This window comes from Hippocampus zosterae, chromosome 2, assembly GCF_025434085.1.
Source record: "Hippocampus zosterae strain Florida chromosome 2, ASM2543408v3, whole genome shotgun sequence".
NCBI classification, from domain to species: domain Eukaryota; kingdom Metazoa; phylum Chordata; class Actinopteri; order Syngnathiformes; family Syngnathidae; genus Hippocampus; species Hippocampus zosterae.
Genome location: NC_067452.1, coordinates 28599295 through 28624510, shown reverse-complemented (window position 1 = coordinate 28624510; position 25216 = coordinate 28599295). Strand labels below are relative to the sequence as shown.

Genomic DNA, 25216 nt, shown 5'->3' with positions numbered 1-25216 from the left:
TTTGTTGAATTAGTTCTGTTGCTACGTTACCGTAGCATTCGAGTATTTCAACCGCTCGGCATGACTAATCGGTTTACATTTATTGCAACCATTACACAAATGATTCGAAGTTTGATTTGTCACCTGGAGAGAGACAGTGGGATGACGTTGTATTGTCATTTGCCAATGACAGTACTTTTTGCCATCATTCAACGACATGTTTTCAATGGATGATCACGAAAACAAGCAAACTGAACAAAATGTTATTCGTCATGTATGTGGTGTGCTTTGTTGGTCCTGAGTACACCGCACACTACAAGAGCAGTCAGGACACACTTTTGTCCCCTCATCATGTGCAGTGTTTGTCACATTTTAAGAAATGGTTAAAATGTGAAGAAAATCTGTGCGCGTGTAGCCCATTTCAGCAGATATGATTTTGAAAACACAATAAGGGGTGAGTTAAGTATAAAATAGTTTAATATCCATAAACCATATGCCTAGACTGTTCAAACATTATAGTCATGGCGGATACAAGTCACAGACGGCAAGGGACAGAATTCCCTTTGAAACATAAATTGGCAATGAAACACTGCAAGTTGCATTGGCAAGATAAACCAAGCGTTAAACGCAGGTAAGGCACTTAATTAGAAGATGCCAGCCTGAAATTGTGAATTTTCAGAACACGTCATATGATAAAACCTGTGTCTGCGCTCCAAATGGCTGCCTTGAACCATTAACTGGCATCAAACTTTGCAGATTTTTGGATGGTGTCAATGTCTGGAAACGTCACTCACACTAGTGGTTTGACAGGTTACAATTTGTGTAATTTGAACAGATTATCTTCTTGTCTCAAGTCTTTAAACCCCTGGATGGCAACATTCAAAGCAACTAAGAATTCAAAGTTTAAAAAGTAACTACTCACGCTGCACCCAGCTCATTTTCATTCGAAATATGTTTTTTTCTCATCTCATTTAAGTGCACGGGAAAAAAAGGTAAACATAGGCATGAAATAATAACATTTAAGTGATTTCCAGCACACAAGATTTAAATGAACTCAGCTCCTGTCTGTGCAGGTAGTGGTAGCTTTGGACAAATCTGCAGTTACTTAAATCTAAAGTAATAAAGCATTCACTTTTTAGGTAGTTATTCAGCTTTTGCGAATAAAAGCTACTTTTGGTTTTAGGGTTTTAAAGTGTAAACAGAAACACAACAGCAATCTTGAAAATGATCCTGAGCTATAAAGCAAGTGAGCTCTAACATAAGGCAACATTCATTTAAGTGTCAATACTGCTATGGTCACAAAACATTGTAACAAAATAAGCGTGGAAGCAGCTTGAGTGTGTGGAGGATATCGATTTACAAGAAAGTGACAATTAAGTGTGTAACAGCAAAACCCGCATTCACAAGTAAGAAAAGCTGTAAAAGCTGATTTGAACTTGCGCAACAGTCCTGACTGTCCGTCGTCCCTCAGCGGGAGAACTTCCTGGGTCTGAAGGCGGGAAGAGCGAGCTGATGCGACGTCGTCTTCTCTTCCTCGATGGGTGCCAGGTCTTCAGCGGAACCCCATTTCTTCTTGGAGTGGAAGAGTGACGCCAACTTCCGGTTCCTGTTACGCTCTCTGGCCTGTGACACTTGAAATTCTGCCGCAGTGAAAGAGACCACATCGTTGGAGACACGAACGTGATATTTCACAGACTGAAGAGTACCGTGTAGTCCCCTTGTGGTGTGAAAGTAAGGGGCTACTCACGCAGCTCACAGTCCTCCTCAGGACCGTCTGCTTCTTTGGGGTTGAGATAATGCAAGGCAAGGTGGCCACTGTAATCCCTCAAATTCTCCTTCGCACCTGATGGAAATATGTCATCGCAGATATCAATCAGTGTCGATGAAATAAGATTGATACGAAAACATCACTGGGGATCAAATTTGAAAAACAAAAATCTGTTGATTTCGATTTTTATGCTGACTAAAACTAAGATTGATTCTTATTTTTCTACCTCTAGATCAGGTGTAGGGAACTCCAGTTCCTCGAGAGTCATATCCTGCCTATTTTAGATCCCTCGCTATTCCAACACAGCTGATTCAAACCATCAGCAAGCCCTGGAGAGGCCTGAAACAATCATGAACAGTTGAATCAGGTGTGTTGGAGTAGGAAGGGATCTAAAACAGGCAGGATATGGCTCTCGAGGAACAGGAGTTCCCTACCCTTGCTCTAGATTTTTCTCCACATGCCCACCAAGTAAGCAACATTCCACTAATTAGCTGTAATAAGATACGCTGATTACGATTGGAGTCGTCGACAGCTACGTGGCAACTTGTTTGTGCAGGCACAGTTGAGACAGAGCGGTGAGAAGCGTGTGCGGCTCCCAATCTGCAAACAGAGACCTAGCATAGTAGGAATCAGTGGCATCTCGTCTCCTAACCTCGTAACCACTGTTGTACGTTTGGTGTCATTTGAAATGTTGGTGTTCACTTTGTTCTCATTTACATCTTCTTCCAACTTTCTTTATATCATCATTAAAAAAAAAGTTTTTGACTGTTGACAAAGAGTTTGGGAAGCTTTTGTTGACGCCACTATTGACAAGAAATAATTCATGAATTTGAGTCATTATGTTTTTGTGGAACAAGCTAAATTCACACACACACAAGTGAGCCAGAGACAAAGTTCGAAATTGGGACCTCTCGAATTTGAGGCAGATACGCTCACAACTAAATTTCACTCCCATTCTGTATTCCCGGCAACGTTTTTTTTTTCCTCGTCGCTTATTCTGGAGTAATGTGTGTTTTCGAGGTGCAAGACTCGTTTTTGTTTTTGGCATACCTACGGACTCGGGCTTTGGAGCTGGAAGGTCATGGTTTCAGTGTGAGTCCAACTGTCCAGGTGCTTTTGAGCAAGGCACAGTTCAACCGACAAATTTCTTGAATGTTAATAAGGACACAATGTTTTGCAGAGGTGTACTTTTAACAATTTTATCGACAGACAATATGATCTATAGTTGTGGCAGAGAGTTGGGGGGGTTGGGGTGGCATGACATTTTTTCTTCTTCCGGGGGATGTGAAAAAAAAAACAATTAAGAAGCACTGATCGTAGCTGAGTTTTAATTAGGGGCCAAGTTCCTCTGTTGGGATTTTTTAATTTTTTTTTACCATAAGTTCCTACGAGCAGATCAAGAATTTTCCGATGCCCATGCAGCGCTGCGATGTGTAAAGGTGTATAACCCTGTGGAAGAGGAGATAATGTGGATGAGTCGAGTGAACAGTGGCGACATTCCTCCCGGGTGCAAAGGTAATGAGAGGAGTGTTTGGGACTACCTACCCCCTGGAGTTTCCCAGAGTCCCCACCAGCCAAGGCAAACAGCGAGGAAAGAAAATACAAATTAGAAAAGCTTGTGGAAACACCAAATAATGATAAAAACATAATTGCCAGGTAATTGGTCGAAAATTGCATCGTTTCAGAGCAGTGCATGCTGGGACACGGACGCCCTGTTATGGGAGACAATTAACGTGACATGATGTGATGATTTATTATCCGAGCGCCCGCTCTCCCATCGTGCATTTTCACAGCTGGATCTTCGCTAAGATCGCAGAGGAGCGCAACGTCACGGAAACGCCGGCCTGTCCGCAGACATATGCTGTGCCACACGACAGGATACTCACATGCTGTAAGAGTGAGAGAGAGAGCGAGATGAAGAGATCAATGATTGGACTGCAAAGGAGCAACATAATGAGAAAAACTCCACAGGATCTTTTGATTATGATCCCTCATGTACTAAAAAGCAGCAAAAAGTGTTTTTTTCTTATCTTGCCGGCACCCTAACAATGATGATTGAGGACAGAAAAGAAACTCACCGATTTGGTGTTGACATCAGCACCCGCATTTGCGATCAGAGTTGCCATGTCCTCGTTGCCGTGTTTGGCGGCCCAGTGCAGAGCAGTCTGTGGGAAACAACAAAAAGTCCTCAAATGATGTGCTCAAGGAGATCATTTTGGACATAGAGCAATCCAACATGGTCGGGTGTCATTCGCGCTGATAACCTCTTTTTTCATTTAGAGGTTTTTGGACATTTGAACCAGGTTTATTCTAATGTGGGATCCATTGCTAGTGTTAGTTTTCATTGTGCTTTGACTTTGGTTTTTCAAATTCAATCAGTCGTGATAGTTTTTTTCTATAGTGGGATGGGTTGTTTATATTTTCTCAAATGCATTGTTTTAGTTTAGTTTTGATTCGTCTGAGGATAAGCTTTTCTTTTTTTGCATGGGGTATTTGTCAAAAGTTTTAAAAAGCTACAAGAAGTATTGTGGAAGTTTTCGCTATATTTGTTGAAGAGCCATTTAAAAAAAAATACAGTAGATTAACATACTAAAAGACCATACACACAGAAAGACGGATACTTGAGATAGGCTTCATTTACCGGTATTTATTTTTTAACTCCAATTTTACTTCTGGCTATTTCATTGCATTTTTGTGAACGACAATAACCTTGGTGGGAACATTTTCATGCCGGTCTCTGTTGACCCATAAAGGTACGCCTGGGTGACTTTGGTGGTCGCACAAACATAGGCCAACTCCATTATATGAGGCGCTTCTCTGTGATAATGTTAGGAAACCTTGCGCGCCAAGATGCATGCGGTGCGGCTACAAAGTTGTCATCGCAGTTTCTTATTGGCCGCCAGTTAAACCAGCTGCGCTCGAGAGGGGAGAAGATGAATGGAGGGATGGTTTCCTGCCATCCAACGGAGCCTAATTACAAAATAACACAGCGCTGTGCGCACGGTAGGTGGGGGCCGGCCACCTGTCACGGCGGGCAAGATTGATGATGTTAGTGTGACCCGCAAAGGGGAGCCCCACCCAGACATGACTGTCAGCACACGTCAAAGCGCAATAACGAGCCTTTACAAAGGTACGCCCACATGTTGGCATGCAATGTGAAAATAATAGAGGCAAGTCTGTGGCGGGGGAAAAAAACCCCACACACATCCACCTGTTGGACTGTGATCTCTTTCTGTTTTTCCATCACTCTTTAGGGTGTGTAATTATGGGCTATCAACAGGTGTCAGCTAAATAACCACAGCCATCCTGTCGGAATCGGACCCGTAACACGGGAAAGCATACACAAGCCACATCAAAATGACTTATTATTTCTGGGACAAGTGTAAATAACCTCAGATGTGAATAAAGCCCGCTGGACGCAGACTCGATGGAAGTTCTTTGAAGGACTTGAAGGAATTCATCAGGTCAGGTTGTCCAGGGCCGACGTGATGTTATTCTACGAGAGTATTCTCTTTCAGGTCGGCTACATGCGCTTTGAACGTGTTCCATGGGAATGCTACTACAGAACTACTTTGCTGCAGAATAATTATGTTCACCATTCAAGAAGTGCTTTTTTTATTACTGTTACAGGGGACCAACCTCGTAAGGAAAAAAAAAAGTTTGTTTCCCCTCTTGGTTCTGTACGGTATATTTTGGAAACATGTGATGTAAAGATGCGACCATCCAACTCTACATGGGTTTTCTGTAATCTGTATTTTGAAGACCAAAAAGCAACAACAATACTGGTTGGTGTCCTTAAGTCCAGAAACATCCCCTTTGAAAACATGTTCAACGTTTAAACAAAGCAAACAGCTAAATCAACACAATTTGTAGCTGTTTGGGTTATTTTTGTTTTTTGCTGAAGCAATCACAGCCACGAAAATATAGCGCCTATAACTAAAGGAGAAGAAAATACCAAACTTTCTGATACCGCAAAAAGCACATGACGTCAATGAACAGACGAGCTGTTTTACAATTTGGTGCCATTTTGGCATTTGCCCACAGTGGGACTTGAATCGTGACATCCTGGCTCCAAAGCCCACCACAATATAGTCACACAAGAAACGCATCACGGCTTTGTCATATTTTAACAGTCCTGACTTACAAACATAATCCAGTGAGTGCTATTCTGGTACCACTTTTGCCCAAAGTGTGGCCTCGGTAAAAGTAATCAGGCTTCATTTGGACAGCGCTTTTCAAGTTATTCAAAGCTCACTTACACTGTGACTCCACTCACACGATTAATGGAATACCTGTATGTAGTCACTTACAGCTCATTCACACACCGATGACGCAGCACCAGGAGCGAATAGTGATTCTGTATCTTGCTCAAGAACAACTCGACATGGTGACAAGGGACAAATTAAGGTTGAAAGATTCTACCCCACCAAGGCCCTCCGTACCAGGTTTGATCCCTCTGTGGTGCTATAGTTTGGGCTTTTGAAAAAAACTGGAGTCCTGTAATGTGCTAGGAGGTACACAGGAGACAGAGCGCCAGAGCTATAGTGTGAATCTAGGATCGCCATCTCTAGTGTCGGCCTGCTGTCACAACACGGGACTGATTGGCCAAAGCACCGTTTGTCAGGTGGTCTCCTAGTGGGAAAGAGTGATTGACGAGCCTGAACAGGATACAGTGTCTCCCCTTCCTGCGTCACCCGTTTTGGGTTCCGGGAACCCCCCACCCAGCCTCTCATCTGCCTGAACACTTGAGGGATGGCTATGGGACACCCTCCCCCCGCGCGATGAGTCCCGCTAAAAAGGTTCAACGCAAGGAGGAAGATGAAGAGGAGTGATGGGCAGATGATGTACTTACAAACTGTGGCACGGAAGAGAGAGCGGGTCCCAGCAGGGTGCGGGGTCCATTGCATGATGGGAGCAGAGACAGAAAGAAATGACATGAGGGTGCTTTCAAACAAGTTTACCTGCAAACTTTAAGAAAAAAAAACATCACCCCATTGTAAAATAAAGATTTGGTCATCAATGGGAAACTCTTAATTCTTCAAAATAAAACAACATTCTGATCTGGTTCTCACGAGTCATGTGACCTCTTTTGCCACTACATAGTGTGGATGCTACCTGTGGAAAAAGCATCTTCCTCGCTACAAAACAGGAAGCTAAAAGGGAACATCAAAGGGGACTTAGCACCTTCCCAGGGACACAAGCGACATTGTTGTACAATTAATCCCAGCCTGCTCTATTACTTTCAGATTATCTTTAAATAGGTGAAGTCTTTGTGGGGAATTAAGACTCTCCTTAATCCATGACCCCCCCCAACCCCCTCTCATCTCCGTGCACTTCAATGGCGGTCGTGCTATCTTGTCTGGGAGGGGACTGCAGTGGCTTAGAAGGTGGTCCGCGGTGACTGCAGGACAGTGTGAGAACTGTGACATTAGGGAGGGACAACAAACATGAGCTCAAATCTCTTAAGCGCACAGGGAGACAAATAAAAGGATTTGGGTTGTCAAGGGGTGGGGAGGGGGGCACAGGAGCTAAAAAGCTATCTTTCATAATCCTTCTGATAGTGGACCTTTGAAATGCATGATCTGGATGTTTTAACGCTGCCTTCTCGGAATTCCATTAAGAGGGGGGAATAAAAAAAACTCAGAATGACCATATGAAAGTTACACAAGCAGATCACAGGTCTGAGGGCAGCCAGGCATCGCGTTCCCGCTAGTACTGTTTTCCAGAGGAAATCATTCATAAATAGAGGAAGAACTTGAGTGGCATAAATAGTTCACGAGAAAAGAAACTTACCCCCTGATGAATGCGGTGATAATTAAGGGCATGAGGAGAGATAAACAGACACAGCAAGAATTGAAATTACCAACATATAAAACCTACGACACACTGCAAAAATATTACTCCACAACTACTTTTCATGTTTGAACACATTAAAACAGTGACTAGTAAAAGACATAAAAGTATCCGCGCTTACATCATTCTACGGTTCCATTCAATTTAGGTTTAAGAGAGTCTTACACGGTCGTGAATTTGTAAGGAAGTTGTTTTGACGTCGCCGTTGATTTTTATTTTGTGTGACTCTTACATGATAATTTGTCACATAATCAATCATTTGACTGGTTATGAGGGACAGCGGAAGCTCTAAAATTGAGCATAATCCATTGTTTCCCATTCCATTCTTTTCATTAGGAAAGAATAGAAATAGAAGTAAATCGTAAGTGTGTTGCAACAAGAAAATGTTTAAGTGTACAGGGAATGGTTTAAAGTAACTTGTTACGGGCACGTCGAGTACTACATTTTCTTTACGATATGTTCTATGCGCCCCAACTAGCCTAAACATGGCATTCTGTTGAATAATGTATGCAATATGAATGATGTGGCACAATCGACCCAATTTTTCCACCCTAGGTGGCGGCCATTTTGAGACTTGCTATCAACTGAAAATAACATCACTGTGTCTAACGTGACGCAGTCAAATCTGGTGCACTTCTCACTCAATATATTTAGTGCTCAAGCACACCTGCGCACATCTTATGTGCACACATGACTATGAACCTTTCTCCATTACAGTATTATCCAAAAAAAATTAAGGAGTAAAATTTTTGTAGAACCCAACAGAGTTTCAATATTTTCCAGAATGTTCAAATATTTTTTCTTTATTTTGAACGTAGTTTTGCATTATGTTTTTAATTGATCAGTCATGACTTGTGATAACCTCTCCTTCTTGATGACGTGTCAAGTTGTTGGCCTAGCAATTGAGGAGAGGAGGGACTGCGTACATGCTACATAGCATACAACTTACCACAATAATTAGAGTCGGAATGATTACAAATACATTCCTCTCGGGAACATATCCATAAATGACTATTTTTGTTGTGCTTTGCGAATTATGAGAGGCTGGTTGCAAAGTATTATAAAGTAGTATAATTTCTTGACAGCATGCAATCAAATACTCACCGATGTGAAGTCCTGTTTGGATACAAAACATAAGAGAAAATGTTAGCTAAGTATTGACACAACATTGGTTTTATTTACACCGTTTCATTCACAATGTGGCCTGGTCCAACTGAAATTCCCCTTGAGGCAACATCATATAAAGTATATAGCCGTAAGTGGCTAAATATTTATGACTGATTGCTCCTGTACATAGCTTCGAACAATGGGGGAAAAAACTAAAAAAAACAAGATTTTACTTCCTGCAAAATTTCTATTGTCTGTTTATATGTTCAACAAACAAACAAACAAAAAGAAAGCTTGGTAAATTTGAACAACAAGTAGCCAACCAGGTTTGACCTGCACTGGCGTGCTAACTAGCTATTCATTATCGTGAATTTGTCTGCTGTTGCCATATGTAGCTAACTATGATAATTTCCCATGGGTGTGGTTCACAATATCATGCTTAAACAATTTCATTAGTTAATTAATTAATTTGCTTTGGGCTATTTTGTTTAGCAACATGGAAGTCGGTTTGAAACATGGATTGTCGTCTGGCTGTTACAATTTATTCTCCACCAGGTTCAGTGGTAATCAAACAGATTGACGTCAAACTTGTCTTTTATGATATGAACTATACCTTCTTGTTGGCAAGTGATGGGTCCTGTCGAAGCAGCTGACAGAGGTCAGGAACTCGAGCGCCAGCTGCAAAGTAGATCCACTCTTTTTCTAAAGGGTCCAGCTGGAACGGAGAAAAAAAAAGGATCTTTTGTCGATTTTTGTCTTGACACATTTTTCTCTCAAGATCTAACCCAAACTCAAAAGTAAGACGGCTCAAATAACCACGGTGTCACATTTGAGATAGCAGTTCTGGCAAAAAGTGAGACAATGGACTTACGGCAACTGCAGCAGAACCCATGCTACCCGTCGACTCCTCGTCCTGCTCAGACTCACACTGCAAGTTAGACAAAAGTCAAAGATGACTAAAAGTATGACACAATCAGCCATAACCAACAGCACACACACACACACACACAGAAACACACACACTGGTGTGTCATACTGGCTTGAAGTCATCCGGCTGCTTACCGAAGGGTGTCAGACAGCGAGACGTTTCACACATGAAGGGTAATGACTAACAATCCACTTAACTATTAATATAAAACAACATGCATGAAGTGTAACCCTTTAAAAAAAACAACGCTTCCAGTATAAATTGGCGATCAATCACAAGTAAGAGTTACACATACAGCACATTTAACAATAAAGTTTATCCAATCCAATCCGATCCCTCTTATGGCACCAAGACTTCAAAAGCTGGAAAATTGCCGCTTTGACTTTAGATGCCACCTTTTCTCTGTTGGTAGAATTTATACAGAGCTCAGTTTAGAAACATTCCACTTTTATTGCTTAGAACAATGTTTATTATCCAGAGTTGTAAGTACTTGTTTTATTAAAAGTAATGGGGAGTGGCTTTTCCGACAGTTGTTGAGAGACTTTTGTGGTTAACATGTTTCAATTGATTGTTTAGCTATTTGATGGTGACAGTGAATTGCGATATTTCTACGCTTAGCAGAACAATAAACGACATTAAACACACACTGTAAGTGCAGGACAGGAATATGTTTCCAGCAGCTTGTTTTTAAAATTCCAGTGCGCCTACATTTGTCATATTTGTTTACTGGTTTGAAGACAACATGAAATAAAAGAACTGTGTCAACAAATCTAACAAACTAAACATTTATCTGTTTTGCATTACGAAATCATACAATGTGTTGCATCAAAGCCTTTTTATTTGTGGATTAAAAGAGACATAAATATGTGGCATAAACTCTGATTGTGGGCGCTTGTTGCCAGCTGGATTGCTTTTACTGCTATTTACATGCTCCTATTTCTAAAAAAAAAACATACACTGGACTTTGATTTGTTATACACCTTTGTATTAGAATAGTAAAACATTTTGGGTCATAGGTTAGATTAGAACCTTCTAGTTTGCCTTTCAAGAGTCAATTGTCCAAATAGCTGGCCTACAATATATTTTCTTCAGAATAAATATGTAATTTTACAGTGATTTCTGTCATCTAAATTTAAAAAAAAATACAGAGACATAATTAGTTGACCACATCCACTTTAGATTACGATCAATTAGATTTATACATGTGGAGTGACTTGTGTGAACTACAATGGAGAAAAAAATCAAATTAAAAGACAGTTCTCATGGCAATGTGGCCTTACAGTAAAAGGACCAGAAATGATAATCCAGTGAGGGAGAAATTTACGACCTTTGTTGTACTGGATAGCCAATTGTCATAAAGGGAGCACAATTTTCTGACTAATATGATCTGATTTAATATGATCACACACACACACACACACACACACACACACACACACACAAACTGTATATCCAGACTGTATATTTTTGCAGTGAATGTGTGTGAATCTCTTTTAACAGGCACAACATATTATTATCTTTCTAATGAGGTCCAACATGTTGCTGCTTATCATATTAGCAGGAGGATTAATTTAAATGCAGATTGTGGCTCCCTTTGCCTCCCATTGCCCTTCCTCCACTCACTCAGTCAGGCCTCTGGGACTTCAAAAAAACATTTTTTAAAATAACACAGCCAATTAATTTGGCGCCACCTAGTAGATGATGGTGGTACTGCTGGTATTTAACCCAGTCAATAGAGTCCGCTGCAGGGTTCATCCTGAGTATAAAAATTGGACAATTTCTGACACGATGAAATCAGTTATGTGACCCATATTGTTTTGTGTTTTTTGTTATTGTAAAGTGTCCTTGGGTGTCTTGGAAGGCGCTTATAAATAAAAGGCATTATTATTATTATTATTATTATTATTTTAGAATTGCAAATGCAGTACTCAGAAACAGTTAGAAGTCGTCTCTCAAACTGTTGAAGCAAACAAGCACTAAAAATACCAAAAAGAGGAGAATGGCGGATTTTCTTTCAAACTTCTAATACAAATAATATAATAAAGTCCTCTATAAGTAAATTTGAGTTCACAAATACTCAATGGTTTTCTAATATAGCATACAATTTCACATCTGATCCCTCAGGAAAAAAATATATATCTTTAACAGGCATTACGCCACATTCGATAAATGTGCTTGGCGTAGCTCAGCAGAGAGCAAACAGTTCTCCAAATAAATGGCAACATGTCCTCCCTCAAGCTATGTATTTGTCAAATGCATGGACATGGACTGGGTAAAGAGTCAGCGGATGTCATGTTAGGGTAATTCCAGCTCGAGAGAAAAAAAAAATAATTTCACTCAATGTTACTGCCGCTGGGATAGCCAGGAAATGTTTACACAACTTGGCCAAATAGGGAAACCTCTTCTGCATGGTGGGAATTTGTGGCATAATCATGGACCTCTTTGCGTGTGATGGAATGATGCCCCGTTCTCCGTCAACTTTAGTTTGTGTTGTATTGTCTATCAAAGAGTTCAAACAGATGGCAAGGCAGATCATTTCACGATGCAAGCCCTCTCAGTTTGCTCTGCAACACTTACAAAGTTAAGCCTTCAAACTAAAAGCACGCCAGCTGTTGCGGCGAGGGACTCGACATCCTCCTCAAGCCAAAAACGTGATTAGTGACAAGTCGACGTCATGCTCAATACATCATTGTGGAGTAGCAAAGTCAACAAGTCGGCTAGTCTACTAGTCTGAATGACCCCAAGCATCCCCAAGCATTTGACTCAGACAAATTGAGGATGCTGACTTTCTTTGATCACCAAATGTAACGTAGAAAAGAATAATTTTCAATTCACCTCTGTAGCACTGTCTGGCTCGCTGCATGAAATCAGCTCATCCCGACATTCCCTCTCCTGGGGGGCACGAGGGGAGGTGTATGTTACCTCCCATTGTGTTGTTGCTGGCACTGCGGAGGAACTCAAATGTCTCTGCCCGTCCACATCAGGCAGGTCAGTTTTGTCTTTGTCTCGCGTTTGCAGCAGCTGTCTGTATTTCTTCTTGAGGAAAAGATACTTCTCTCCCTGCAATAGACAAACAACAGAGGCCATGCTTCATCACATTAAGCTAGATGAGAGGAGTTGAAAAAGTAGAAATGAGCAGTGCAGTTAAACACCACCGCTACAAATGACTGATAAGCACAGTAGTCAAGTCATAATACAGTAATGGCAAATATTAGCATAAAAACCATTTCTGGTGTGTACAGAGGTGGAGCAATCGATGAATCGACTATCAAATTAAATGAACAGCTATTTTGATATGGAACCAAAACAGTAACTGAATCATAATCAATTTAATTTTGTGCATTTTTGCACTGTAAATTTGAAATACAGTAATGTGCAGGGGGTTTTTTCAATAAAGGGATGAACATTAGAAAAAAAAATAATCAACAGATCGAGCAAACACTTCATCACGGCAAGTGTACTCACGTTTTCGGACTTGACCACAGCAATTCGGTCAATAATGAGCTTGAATTCTTCTCTGTATTTAGCTGCAAGGACATGGGGAAAAAAACATCTAATTCTGGCTAACTTTAGTGTATCCACAACCCACAATGTTACATAATAACACTATATAAGCACTTTGTGAAGCTGTTGGAATAAATCAGGCCCAGACATAAAACAATATTGATAAAGACATTCTACTAATAACACACTACAGTAGATACCAGGGCTGGAATGGAACTCATTTTCAGCCCTGGATTTTCATGGATCAGGCCAACCCACTTGAGATCACGTTTTATTTGATCCTTAGCAGTGTTAGTTGGGTATGATGTATCAAATTGCGACTCTTAGAGTGTTGACAGTCATGTGTAAATTTGATCAAATGTGTGTATAAATAAGGTCATGTTTCTATATCTTGAAGATTTGCTTTGTAGTTTGTTTTGAAGAGCAACAGCTAGCTAACGAGACAGACGGACAGCTAGCGGGGGCAGTGTGGCCATGTTGCCCCCCCCCCCCCCCCACACACACACACACACACACACATACATACACATCTTTCCCTCCAAAAGGCCACTTTCGAACGAACAAACATCCGGCGGGGCAAGACTCATATCCAAATATTGGACCATTGGTTAGCTGTGAGATCGCTAGGAAAATATTTGCGTGCATTCCTACGTGGACAATAAAGGAGTTTCCTCTTTCCAGTGTGGACACAAAGGATACTCACTGGTGGTGATTCACAACAACAGGAAGCAGCGGCGCATGTGTGTTTCACACCAACATTACACGCTTCTGACAGCAAGTCACATGTCCAGTTATCTATTGACCGAAAACTAAATATCCATGCGCCGCTCCCCCGAGTTCCTTAATTTCCCAACATGCCCCACTTTTCACTTTTGCAGCCACACACACACTTATTAGAGGTCTAAATCCTGTCATGCGTGTGGACTTAATTGTGATTAAAATACAATCATCAAATTTACAACACGAGAAGAGGCAACCACATGTTCGGACAGACATTTCACTACGTGGTGGGAAGCATTTCTCTAATCACCGGTCAGCCACGTCAGATGGCACTGACGTCACATCTGGACCACATGTGGCAAAAGCGCAAGGTCACCCTGGATCAACATTTGTTTGGCAAGCTTGACATGTTTGCCTTTCAGCCCCAGATTAAGATAAAAAATATATATATAGGAAAAGAGAATTGTGAAACAGTCTTGGATAACTACTGCTGTTAGCATATAATTCTTACAACAGTTTTGTAGGGTTGATTCATACAAAGTTATATTTGCAAACCTTTAATTTAACAGGCGAACTTCATGTTTGGACATGCCTTTTAGTGAGTACTATTTGATAATGTTATATGTCATTAAGAGGGCATTAGTAGGATTTTTTTCTTAAAAAGTGCTTTGTAGTTCTCTGCCCAACAACATTTTAATTGGTACTTTTTTTAAGTAAAAGAGACAAATCAGTACTTCAACTTTTACCAGCCAGTTTGACACAACAATTTATGTACTTGTACCCCTACTCAGATATGATTTGGCCCATGGCGGGAGATGACGTCACGACGTAGCCCCTCCCGTGCATCGCAGCAACTGCGGAGGGGTTCAAGTACCCTACATGTGGGAGGAAACGACACTGTCGCTATTCTTCTCCATGGAAGTTTTATTCATGTACTTTTTTGTCTTAAGTAAACATAAGAGCGAGTTAAAACAAGATGAGTAATATTTGTAACATAAACTTGCAAATTGAACAGAATAGATGTGATCACCGTTTTTTACACTGACGGGAGATATCATACAGGATGAACTCTGCCGTGCTAGTCATGTTTTGCTAACTTAACTAGACCACCATGTCACTTACCACGCAACTGCACATCAGTGTGACCAATAAAAGGCTTAAAGGTCTTCAGTATGTCTGCATTTCTCACTTTGCCTGAGCTGCCCGCAGTGGAGTAGAAGTAATCCAGCAACGACTCCTCGCACACTCCGCTCATCTTAACTATAGCGGTTATTACTACGAATTTAGGACACTTGGGACGCTATTTTTTGCGCTTGCTTTTTTCACGCAAGAGCACTCTGCTCGGCTAATTTGCGGCTCTTCATGTCAACATTTCACTCCACCCAAGCTAGCGAGTTGACTGCTGTTGCCGCTGCGCCTCCTCCAGTTCATTTTTAACCCCTTCCTGATCTGATGGAGCATCTTCGCTGCGCTTGGGAAGAGTGCTCGTTTGGCTGATTTTGACAGTGGCTCTGAACGTCTCTTGACCGAAAGACAAATATATTTCCGGTTCCGAGTGCAAATGTATGCATTTTATTGAAATAACACGAAGATACACGCGTCCAGTGATGTATGTGATAGAAATGTAAAGCTTATGAAAGCACAACAAATAGATTATACACGCAGACGTGCAAAAGCACTTAAGATCGTACTGATGAAATGTCTGTAGTTGAATAAACGTTAAAATAATCCAAAAAGTAAGAACATACTGACATGTAGAGAATCGTATTGAAAAAAATCAGTTAAAAACTAAATGTAAAGCTTTTTTTTGACAATTCTTTTTTTTCCGTTTGTTATTTTTGTCAGGTTTTCTGGCTTTTTTCCTGGTTTTCCGGGGGACCCCCGCCCCCTTTTTTTTTTGTTCAGAATTAGTTTTTTCTGTTTTGGGAATTTTATTTCTGATTGTCAGAATATGTTTTTTCTGTTGTTGTTTTTGGGGGCGTGGACGGGGCGGGGGGGTAGGAGTCAATTTTTCTTAATATTTTTCAGTTTTTCCAGATTATTTGGTTTTATGGAATTGTTTTTTCAGTTTTCTTTTTTTCAGGATTGGGAATGGGGGAAAAATGAAATTTGGAAAAAGTGCAATTATTCCACAAAACAAAAAAATATTGTCATATATAATTATTCCACTAAACAAAAAAATAATACACTGAACAACAGAAAGTAACCCCCAAAAAATACAAATAAATTACCATTGCCATTGTCGTTAATATTCCTAGTTCATGTTCAGTTCAGTAAACAAGTTTAGTTCAGTAAACAAGTATTCAATTACAAATACCTGAAAAATCTACTTAACCATACCAATGTAGTATTTGTTCTCAGTTACTATTTCCTACGACTGTATGAGATTTCATTTGAATATGTGCGCAGCTTAGGTCACAGCATGGATCGATCATCACGAACCAACGCTAATTCCATGCCATAATTACTTTGACAGTTGATTTGTTTGTTAAAAAAAAAACAATCAAAAGGAAAAAATGCAGAGTAAGGTGGGAACGGGGCGTGCCTTCATGTGCTACCCAATTATGTGTCCGAACACTGCTGCTCAAGTTAATTAATTGCATGCTGTTTCAGCTAGCATTAACTATAAATGCTGTGGTGCTGGGCATTGGAGATTGGTTTTCATTTGTCCAAATTGGGGCATCTGCCCTTATTCAAATAAACAAGGAGCCTCGAAATATCGTATTGTAGGACTGTCTGTGTCTTATATATTTAAACAACAACAACATATCTTTGTAATGGTTTAGTACTATGTGTGTGTGTGTACTGTACACTACTGATAAAGTGTTTGGGATGTTGGGTTTTTGGGGGAAATTTCAGGATGACCATAAAATCATTCAAACCTTTACAGGTGAACTTCATGTGACCTTCTCTAAACTTCTCTAAACTCTCTATACTTTGTTGATTATAATTGTCGCACATACTGTACTGAGAAGCCAGGAAAAATACATTTTCCTACTGTACTTTCCTCAGTCGCTAAAAATAATTCCATTTTCTGTTCAATGGCCAGAATCAGTTATGTTTTGTTCCATCAATGGGTAACACACACACACACGCACGTACACACACACACACATTCACACACACACACACACACACACACACACACACATACACACACACACACACACATACACACACACACACACACAGCCAAATGAAAATCAAAATACATTTTCAGTGACAATATGTGATTTGACGATGGTTTGACCAATATATGTCCTTTAAAAAAAAAAAATATACAGCAACCAGCAGCATCTGCTATTTGGGTCACAATTTCTCGTCATCTCCGTGGAGTGATGATAGCCGCAAGTATTAGACAAAACACATTGTCTGATTAATTGTGCGGCTGTGTCGTAAATATTAAATGTAGGAGACTTACATATTAATCCCGCCATGGCTTCTCTTTGAACGTGTTCTGTTTAATTTGTTGAGTGAGTTGTGCGCCCGTGTATGAGGACAGGACAATATTGTAATTACAGTAAGCTTCTTATGACCGATACAATTATTGAGGTGAGCAGTTTACACGGTCGGCAAAAAAAGTGGGACCTTATGCTCTTTCAATTTCAGAAACAACACAACTTTCATGAGGATAACAATATTTGATCCTTTAGCATATGCCGCGCCTTTGTGCTCTCTATTCATGCTCGAGAGCAGCTGGCCACACGTTGATCACGTTATTGCGAGCGCGAGGTATTATGGGAGCACAGCAAGCTGAGACGATGCCAAAAATGATTATTGTTCTTTTGAGCCAACAGAGGTAAATTGCTGGGGTACCAAACTCAGTAGGAAGGTACCTCTTCCCGGAAGGGTCGCTTTCACATTAGGAAGCAGACGAACGAATCATCAAATAATGCTGAATGTCTACGCTCATTTTCAGAGTTGTGTTAAGTCTGTGAAAACTGTAACGATACATTTTCGAGGTGTAACCAACATGAAAACCATTGAGTATTTGTGAACTCAACTTTACTTATAGAGGACTTTAAAAACAATGACAGCTGCATACAGCGTGCTGTACATAAAGTTAAACTAAGACATAAAAGTGAAGGCAGTTAATAAATCAATTACAATTACATAAAAAAACAATAAAATGTCTTCCTTTAGACAGCTGCCTAAGATTTTTTTTTAACTGCAACAATTGCCGGTCCAATTTAAAATCAATGTTCAATTTCAACCCCAAATTCAAGACTGTTGGCTTTAGATAAGAGGCCAGGGGGCCTGAGCCAACAGTCTTCAAGGCCCCTGGGATCAAAGACCATTCTATTTTCTTTTTGTTGAAGTTCAAAGAAGTTGAGTGCCTTCCAGGCTTTGATTTCCTCCAGACAGAACAAAAGTGGCTTGAAGGATAAAGCCTCCATTTTGCTTAGTGGGAGATAGATCTGACATTCGCATAGCTGTGAAAGGAAATGCCTTGCTTCCTTAAGATGGAACACAGGGGCAAGTCTTCCCGTTGAACAAACACAGAGTTTAAAGCACTTTCCCAGTCTTCTCTGTCATACCCTTCCTGGAATGATTCTGGGATCCACCACAGCTGCTTTGTCATGGTCATCTTGATTTCGTCATCGGCCAGGAACTGATGCTGAGAGAATTGTGAGCTAAACCAGGAGTGATGTGCTCCCTCCTACGGGTTCCAGTTAGGAGGCGAACTGCAGCATTTTGGACCAATAGCCCATCTTGTCCTTTGGTTTGCATTTGATTCTTTGGTGACACCAACCAGTCCTGCAACCCTTCTGAGGCACTTCCTACTGTATGTGCAGCGCTGACTATAAACTGTACAGGTCTTCAAACATGTACGAGAAGCATTCCAGATGTTACCATGCATCAATGCAAAGGTCAAAACTGGTACTGATGGAGGCCAGATGTCGCGCTCGCTCCATATGCCACCCAACTTATCCACGATCATCACATATGTAAACACGCTCTAGTTCTCTGTTCTTCTCCCCCCTGGCCTCCGGACTGGAAGTGCCCTAAATCCAATCACCGCATCTCGACTGAGAGGAGGCGGATGATGATGATGACGATGATGAAGACTGAGAACTGTTACCAGCGACTCGTAAGCTGGCGGTTTATATGGGGATTGTTTGGACAGACAATGGTGTCTACCTGCTTTTAATCCTCCCGCACAAAGAGTGCAGCGCCGGGGCTGAGTTTAATAAAGGAAAGTGCTCCCATAATCGGGATTTGTCAAAGTGCCCCCTTTGTGTTAATCGGACTTTTTCTTTTTTCAGCATGCTTTGTGACATCTGCCACAGCAAGTGGCGTTAACCCATTTGCCCTTCCCTTCCCTTCTTTTGCCGGCCTCATGTGCAACGTGAACATCATTCTTCGAAAGACATGCCATTTTTATGTCCCCTTTTCTCAAGTGTTGACCAAAAGTGTTCCATCTAGCCCGAAAGACTGAGGAAAAACGGAATATGTCCCACCTTAATTACTTAGCAGGGACTAATAGGACAAGGATCTGTAATTACTTTCACACCAAAGCTGCATTTTCATAATTAAAAGCCCAACGAGGTATAATAAAATAGTTCTAAAGTGAAGGATTACAACAGTAAATCCAGCACAGTCCAGATGTGAAAATGATGATGGGTGGGTGGGATTTTGGGGTCCAGATTAAGGGACAAATCCAGCAGGCGGGAGCGTCGCTGTGGTTCCCCCCCACCCTGGAGTTTAGTGGCTCATGTGTACTCAACATGCTGTAATCTGGAGATTATCTGATATAATGAGCTGTAAATACAGCAAGGCCAGCCACGCTGCTTCAGCCCAACTTTGCTGTCAAGAAGTTCGCTTCAGCAGATTCGCAGAAGAGACCGGCTCAAGTTTGTTTTACATTAGAACAATCGATGTGGGTGGGTCAAAAGTCCCAGGACACTTTCCACCAACATTAAATACCCTTCCTGTCTTTATAACTGCAATAGTTTCCAATCTGCTATGAAGATTTTGTACAAGATGTTGCAGTGTGTCTGAGAGAATCATTTGAGCGACTTGCGCTTTCACGCCAAACTCATCGAAGGATGTCTTGAAGGACCTTCCATTGAGCACTCGGGGGCACACATTTTCAACACAGCCACCGTTGGGGTCGGCTTCCAGCTGCTGTAATGGGTTACAGACGGCGACGTTTCGTGCCCTCCTCCTAAAAAGAGGAATGTCCTTTCGCCACCTGTTGTCTGAGCCCAAAATGTTTTAATGTGCGATGTGTCCATTAGAGTGGATTAAACCATTTAAAACAGGGATTGCAACGCACTTTTGCACGATTTTTTTTTTTTTAAATTCTTATCCCATAGGACACTTTTTAATGTCAGGAAACACATGATTTCAATTGGCAGCACATTGGTGGCCAACAAGGAAAATTCATTTTAAGACTATGTCAACAAAAAGATTGTACAAATGTTGGAAGCACAACAATATCAACATCATCTTATTTATATTCATACATAAAACATGAGACAAAATTACAAAGGAGCATTTGGACCATATTGGCGAGGGGAAAAAATGTCACACTGATATGAGAATGAAATCGTAACATGAATAAATTCTCACGGAGACAAGGGAAAAATCCCAAATAAGACTTGCAAATGAAAATGCATCGTCTCACTCTCTCTGCAGTCATGCGATCAATTCAAGAAAATATTTTTACTTTTTCCTGTGTTGCGACTATTTTTGTAAACATTTTCTTGTATTTACTTTATGCTGACATTGGTTCGACAGTACTGATTTCTGGTACTTATTTATTAATATTACAACCTCATTCCCTCATTATGGTTACCTTTTTCTCATAGCGTTACAAACGTAATCTTGTGACTTCACTCTTGAGAAAAGCATGAGTTGTTTTTTTTTCTCTTCAGTGTGACATTAAAACTCCTTTATACAAAATAAATACTAGACAGCAACAAAACAAAAAAGTAAACGGACAAATTCAATGGGGTTTGCAAATTTAAGTGTTAACGCGTTTTATCTCCTGGGAAGAGCTGGTGCACTCAGAGTATTCAACATCTTCCAAACAAATGTGTTCAATCTTGCTACAAAAGCAAAAACACGACCAGCAAAAAAAAAAAAAAAAAAAAAAAAAAGGAGTGCAGCCAAGCAACTGTTGTGTGTGTGTGTGTGTGTGTGTGTGTGTGTGTGTTTGTTTCGATACATTGTAGTGTAGCAAAGCTGTCAGATTACTCATGTTCAGGTTGTGGCCTGTGAGCCCCCTCCCACCTTGCTTGGCAATGAAATCCAGGAAAAACAAACGAGAATGCCCGCAGCTTAAGAGTTAAACCTGATGGACTCTTCTTTGGTTGCGTAGTCCACTTTTGGTCATTGATCATTCAAACAAACACACACGCAACATGCACGCCAACTCCTCATGTGACTGTAAATGTAGCTTCACTCCTTCGCGATTCTTCTTGTTTTCCAAAACACATGTGCAATTAACCTTTCTTCTTGTTCAAGCAAATCAAAAAGTCACAACATCCACTCTGGGTCTCGTTCGAGAGGTTGGGACCTCCCTCGCCTCCGCTAGAGAAGACAAGGTCAGTGGCGGCCCCCTGTGGTGCTACGTTCTCTGCAAAGTGCAAGCAGTGAAAGAGTCTCTTAGGCGCCGCCTCCCCGCGAGCGGGTAGGAGGGGTGGGGTAGGTTGACCGAAGCGGTGCTCGATGTTGAGGGGTATGGCATCGGGTGCTCGGAGTGGCGGGGGCGGTGTCAAGAGAGGGAGGGAAAGAGAAGGGGGGCGGGGGGAAGAGTGCAGTGGTGTCTCCGGGAAGAAAGACAATTTGGTGGTTACACCTCCCTGTGGAAGTGGGAACACACAAAGTCAGTCAAATGTACTACAAGTGATGAATCAATCAATCGAACAAAGGTTTGGGATATTTCAGGTCTACTTTCAGGATGTCAGGTTGATTGTTTTAGTTATCATACATTCGCTTATTATTTATGATAGATTGATTATGCTCGCAAAGACGAACGCTTATGCCTGCAATGATAAATTGATTATGCCTACGAAGGCAAAGTACTGTTGGTCAATTGTTAGTTTCGCAGTCTTAGTCTCGCAATGTCCCAAAGCAAGACGAGGACAACAGTTCTTTGACACCAACATGACACAAGATGGCGCCATAGCAATACGGTTAGCACAAAAACAGTAAATAGATGAGTTCTCATCATCACTGGGGTGCAGAAAATCAGCAAATTTGTGCCTAAGCACAGTTAATGTGGTAGCTCACCAAAGGGCATTAATACTGGAATTACACCCAAAAGTCCAATATTCGTAACTTTTGGTGAGTAGTGTTTCTAATGGTGTACGTGACGTGCACTTACGATGCTGTAAGTGTCGAGTTGAGGACCAGAGTGGTGCGGATTCGATAGAGCTGTGCTAGCGTCAGCTTCTTGTGCTGCTGCGGTGGCGATTTCCTTGCTCGAGGCGAAGTTTCTCCCGGTGGCTCGGACTTCCTCTTAACTTCCGCGTCTGCAACGCATGGACCGCCCTGGCCTAGGACGTCCCGGCGGAGATCGACGGGGAGGCCTGCGGCGCTGCTGCGTAGCTCCGACAGGCTCTTGCTGTGCGCCAGTGAGGACGCGTGCAACGGGTCGGCGCAGTTTTGCAAAGGTGGTGTTTTGGCGTGGAGGCGCTGCAGGAGGTTGTCCTCGGAGCGCGATAAGACCAGTGTAGATAGCTTCTGGAGGCAGTGGAGTCTTGACTGTACATGAGCCCGCCGTCGAGGTTTGCACGGCTGGACCACTGACGACTGCGAGCCAAGCGAGGCCGAGTCCTGCTTCTCCTCCTCGTCTTCCTCCTCTTCCCCCTCAACCTCCAGCGTGCCCCCCTCTTCACTTTGCGGGGGCTGAAGTTCTCTGAGGAGCGACTCCGGGGAGAGCGTACCATAGGCACTGTCCATGGAGAGAGAGCGGCACTGAGGGTCCAGCTCGTCGCCCTCGGGATCCGCCTCCTGATCCACCTCAGAGCATACGTCGGACGAGGGCCCGTGGAGAGGTGTGGGCCGCTCAACTTCCGACAGGGCGGGGACGCCGTCGTCAAGGTCGGCAAGTCCCTCGAGGCTAACGATGGTGGCAGAAGACGTTTGTGACCCGGCCACATCGTCCGCTTCCATGACTGACAATGTCTCAGTGGATCCATCAGACTCACTGAAAACAGAAGAAAAAATGTCAGGGTCGCCAAAGACTGCAAGAAATTTCAAACCGATACAAAGTGTTTCTAAAGCGCATTCAAAAATGACTTGCCGTAACTCATTCACTCCCAAAGACTCTTTCTCTATTGCTCATTACAAAAAGACACTAGTTAGGTTTGTCAAAACTTAACTAAACTCTCTGCAATGTTTTTTTAAAAAAACACGTACAGTATCTTTTCCCAAAGAGCAAATAACAAACCTGCAAGTTTAGGTATCCTGAAGAAATATTTTCATCGTAGGCAAAAACATTAGGTTAATTGACGATTTAACACTCTTACAAAACAAGTGCGTTTGAATAAATTGTCAGACGTCTACCAAAAACGTACGTTTAGATTCATTAAAGGCTACGTATTCTCCATTGTTAACAAAAGCATGCAGGTATGGTATCGGCTCGGGCGTTTGCAAAACATGTCTGTTCGGTTTGTTGAAAATGAAATTGTCTTCAATGTTTACATAACGCAATGTTTCGGTGCAGTGATCTTATAAAAACACCTGTTAATTTCAGGACTAAAAGACGCAGAATTTAGACACGTACCACATACGTTTGGGCTCAATAAAGATTACATTCATGTACAACATGTTCCACTCGAAAATGTTTTTACTCTTGCCAAAAACACGCACATTGGACTTCTGTGCATTTTATATTTACAATACTCTGTGTTGCCAGTAAAAATAAAATGTTGAAGACTAAATCAGGCTCCGATGTTTCCAAAAGGCGCGCAGGTTGGTTTAAACAGCGACGTGAATGCTGGGTTGACGCTCCAGTACCTCAAGTTAAGCTGATCTTTGTGCCTCAAACATGGCGAACTCGCATTGGAGTTGCTGCTCTCGTCTTCCTCATCCCGCTCTTCTTCGCCCTCCGTGCAAGTCGTCAGAGTATGCTGCAGCCGGATCACTTCCTCGCTGCGGAGCCTCTGGAGTTGGTTCTGTCGTGGAAAAAGAGAAGTTAGACGAAGTCACCTCGCTGCTGCACATCGGAAGGGATGCCGACGACAGTGCAAACCTGGACGTTGCAGATTGCTTCGATCCAGCTTCGCCCCTGGGAGGCGCTGTTGCCTTGGAACGTGTAGGCGGCCACGGCGCTCCTGAACTCATTGAGGTAGATGAGGATGAAGGAGCCTTCGGAGATGCAAGAGGGCAAAATGTTACATAGGTGGATTATAAAGGCAGGCTGAACTAGTTAGCTGTAAGGCTAGTGTAAGATGTATCAAAAGGGTATGAATTTTGTTTTCATAATGCGGCAGGCTAAAGTAAAATAAAGACTTTCATCTCAAAAGCACATTGGTGCTTTTTTGTATCACGTCAATTCATTTTCTATGAAAGCTTTGACATTCCATGAAATATATATGTCCATAACTAGGAATATTTCTAGTTGAAAGGTCATGAATTCACAACTTCAACTTTCTTTGTTTCGCAGCAATTTAAAGATGTGTGGCACCCCCTCTGCCCCACACCACGGAGACGAGCATTCACACTTGTCGGTGGCAGCTCACCCGTGTCTTTCAGCTCCTTGCAGACGACGTTGTGGATGAGGAGAGGCTGCCGGATGATTTTGACCTTCTCTACTCTCTTCACAGGCTTTGTGATGAGCAGCAAATCAGTGAAAAGGAAGCAGTAGACGTCCATCTACCGTGAAGACACAGGGTCAATAATTATTTTCAAAACGACAACAATAACAAGGCAAACCGATTGAAAGCAAGAGAAAATTGGCTTTACCCTGCTGTCTTTGCCCTCTTTCATCCTCAGAGCGCCCTCCAGGTGAAGCTGTCGTGTTTCCTCGACACACGTTCCTCTCATGGGAGCCATGAGGTCAAAGTGGTTGAACTCCCTGAGGATCTGAGTGGGAACACTTGAGTTGGATTGAGTTGGTCTAATGTTATTTGCATTATGTACAGAATGTATATTATTCATATGCGTGTCTGTTCTCATTTTGTCTGTTATTTTTCAGACAATATTGAAGCCGACGTGTGCACATTTTGAGCATGACGTCTCTGATCCACTGGTTAAAGGACACTTTGATTCTGTCCTCTTTCATCTCAAACTGCTTCAAACACGAAGCGCGTGACGGAAAAGTGGTTAGGACTGCACGACTGTCCGTGTTTTATGTTATGTGTTGTGTTTATTATTTTACTCAATGTTAACCGTTTTGTTCA

At 41.8% G+C, this 25216-nt stretch overlaps 2 protein-coding genes across 6 annotated transcripts in view; both read right to left on the bottom strand.

Annotated features, from left to right (window-relative positions):
• Window positions 1-438: 438 nt before the first annotated feature.
• On the bottom strand, window positions 439-15352 carry LOC127596331 (ankyrin repeat domain-containing protein SOWAHC). Its single transcript, XM_052058656.1, has 13 exons — window positions 14982-15352; window positions 13101-13162; window positions 12471-12695; window positions 9579-9635; window positions 9321-9422; window positions 8705-8716; window positions 6600-6602; window positions 3826-3912; window positions 3538-3636; window positions 3293-3475; window positions 3124-3196; window positions 1727-1822; window positions 439-1625 (listed from the first exon to the last, which is right to left on the bottom strand). Exons 1-13 carry the CDS (start codon window positions 15112-15114, stop codon window positions 1447-1449), a joined length of 1311 nt encoding a protein of 436 aa, XP_051914616.1. The 5' UTR covers window positions 15115-15352; the 3' UTR covers window positions 439-1446.
• A 4813-nt stretch (window positions 15353-20165) lies between these two features.
• Window positions 20166-25216, bottom strand: part of plekhg5b (pleckstrin homology domain containing, family G (with RhoGef domain) member 5b) — a 57999-nt gene continuing 52948 nt past the window's right edge. For all 5 annotated transcript variants that reach the window (XM_052059400.1, XM_052059399.1, XM_052059403.1 and 2 more), the window contains 6 exons: window positions 24780-24899; window positions 24557-24689; window positions 24067-24182; window positions 23832-23989; window positions 22195-23019; window positions 20166-21670 (listed from right to left, as the gene is read on the bottom strand). In XM_052059400.1, the coding sequence (XP_051915360.1) occupies window positions 21661-21670; window positions 22195-23019; window positions 23832-23989; window positions 24067-24182; window positions 24557-24689; window positions 24780-24899 (1362 nt within the window). In that variant the 3' untranslated portion in view covers window positions 20166-21660. The remainder of the gene's footprint in view (window positions 21671-22194; window positions 23020-23831; window positions 23990-24066; window positions 24183-24556; window positions 24690-24779; window positions 24900-25216) is intronic.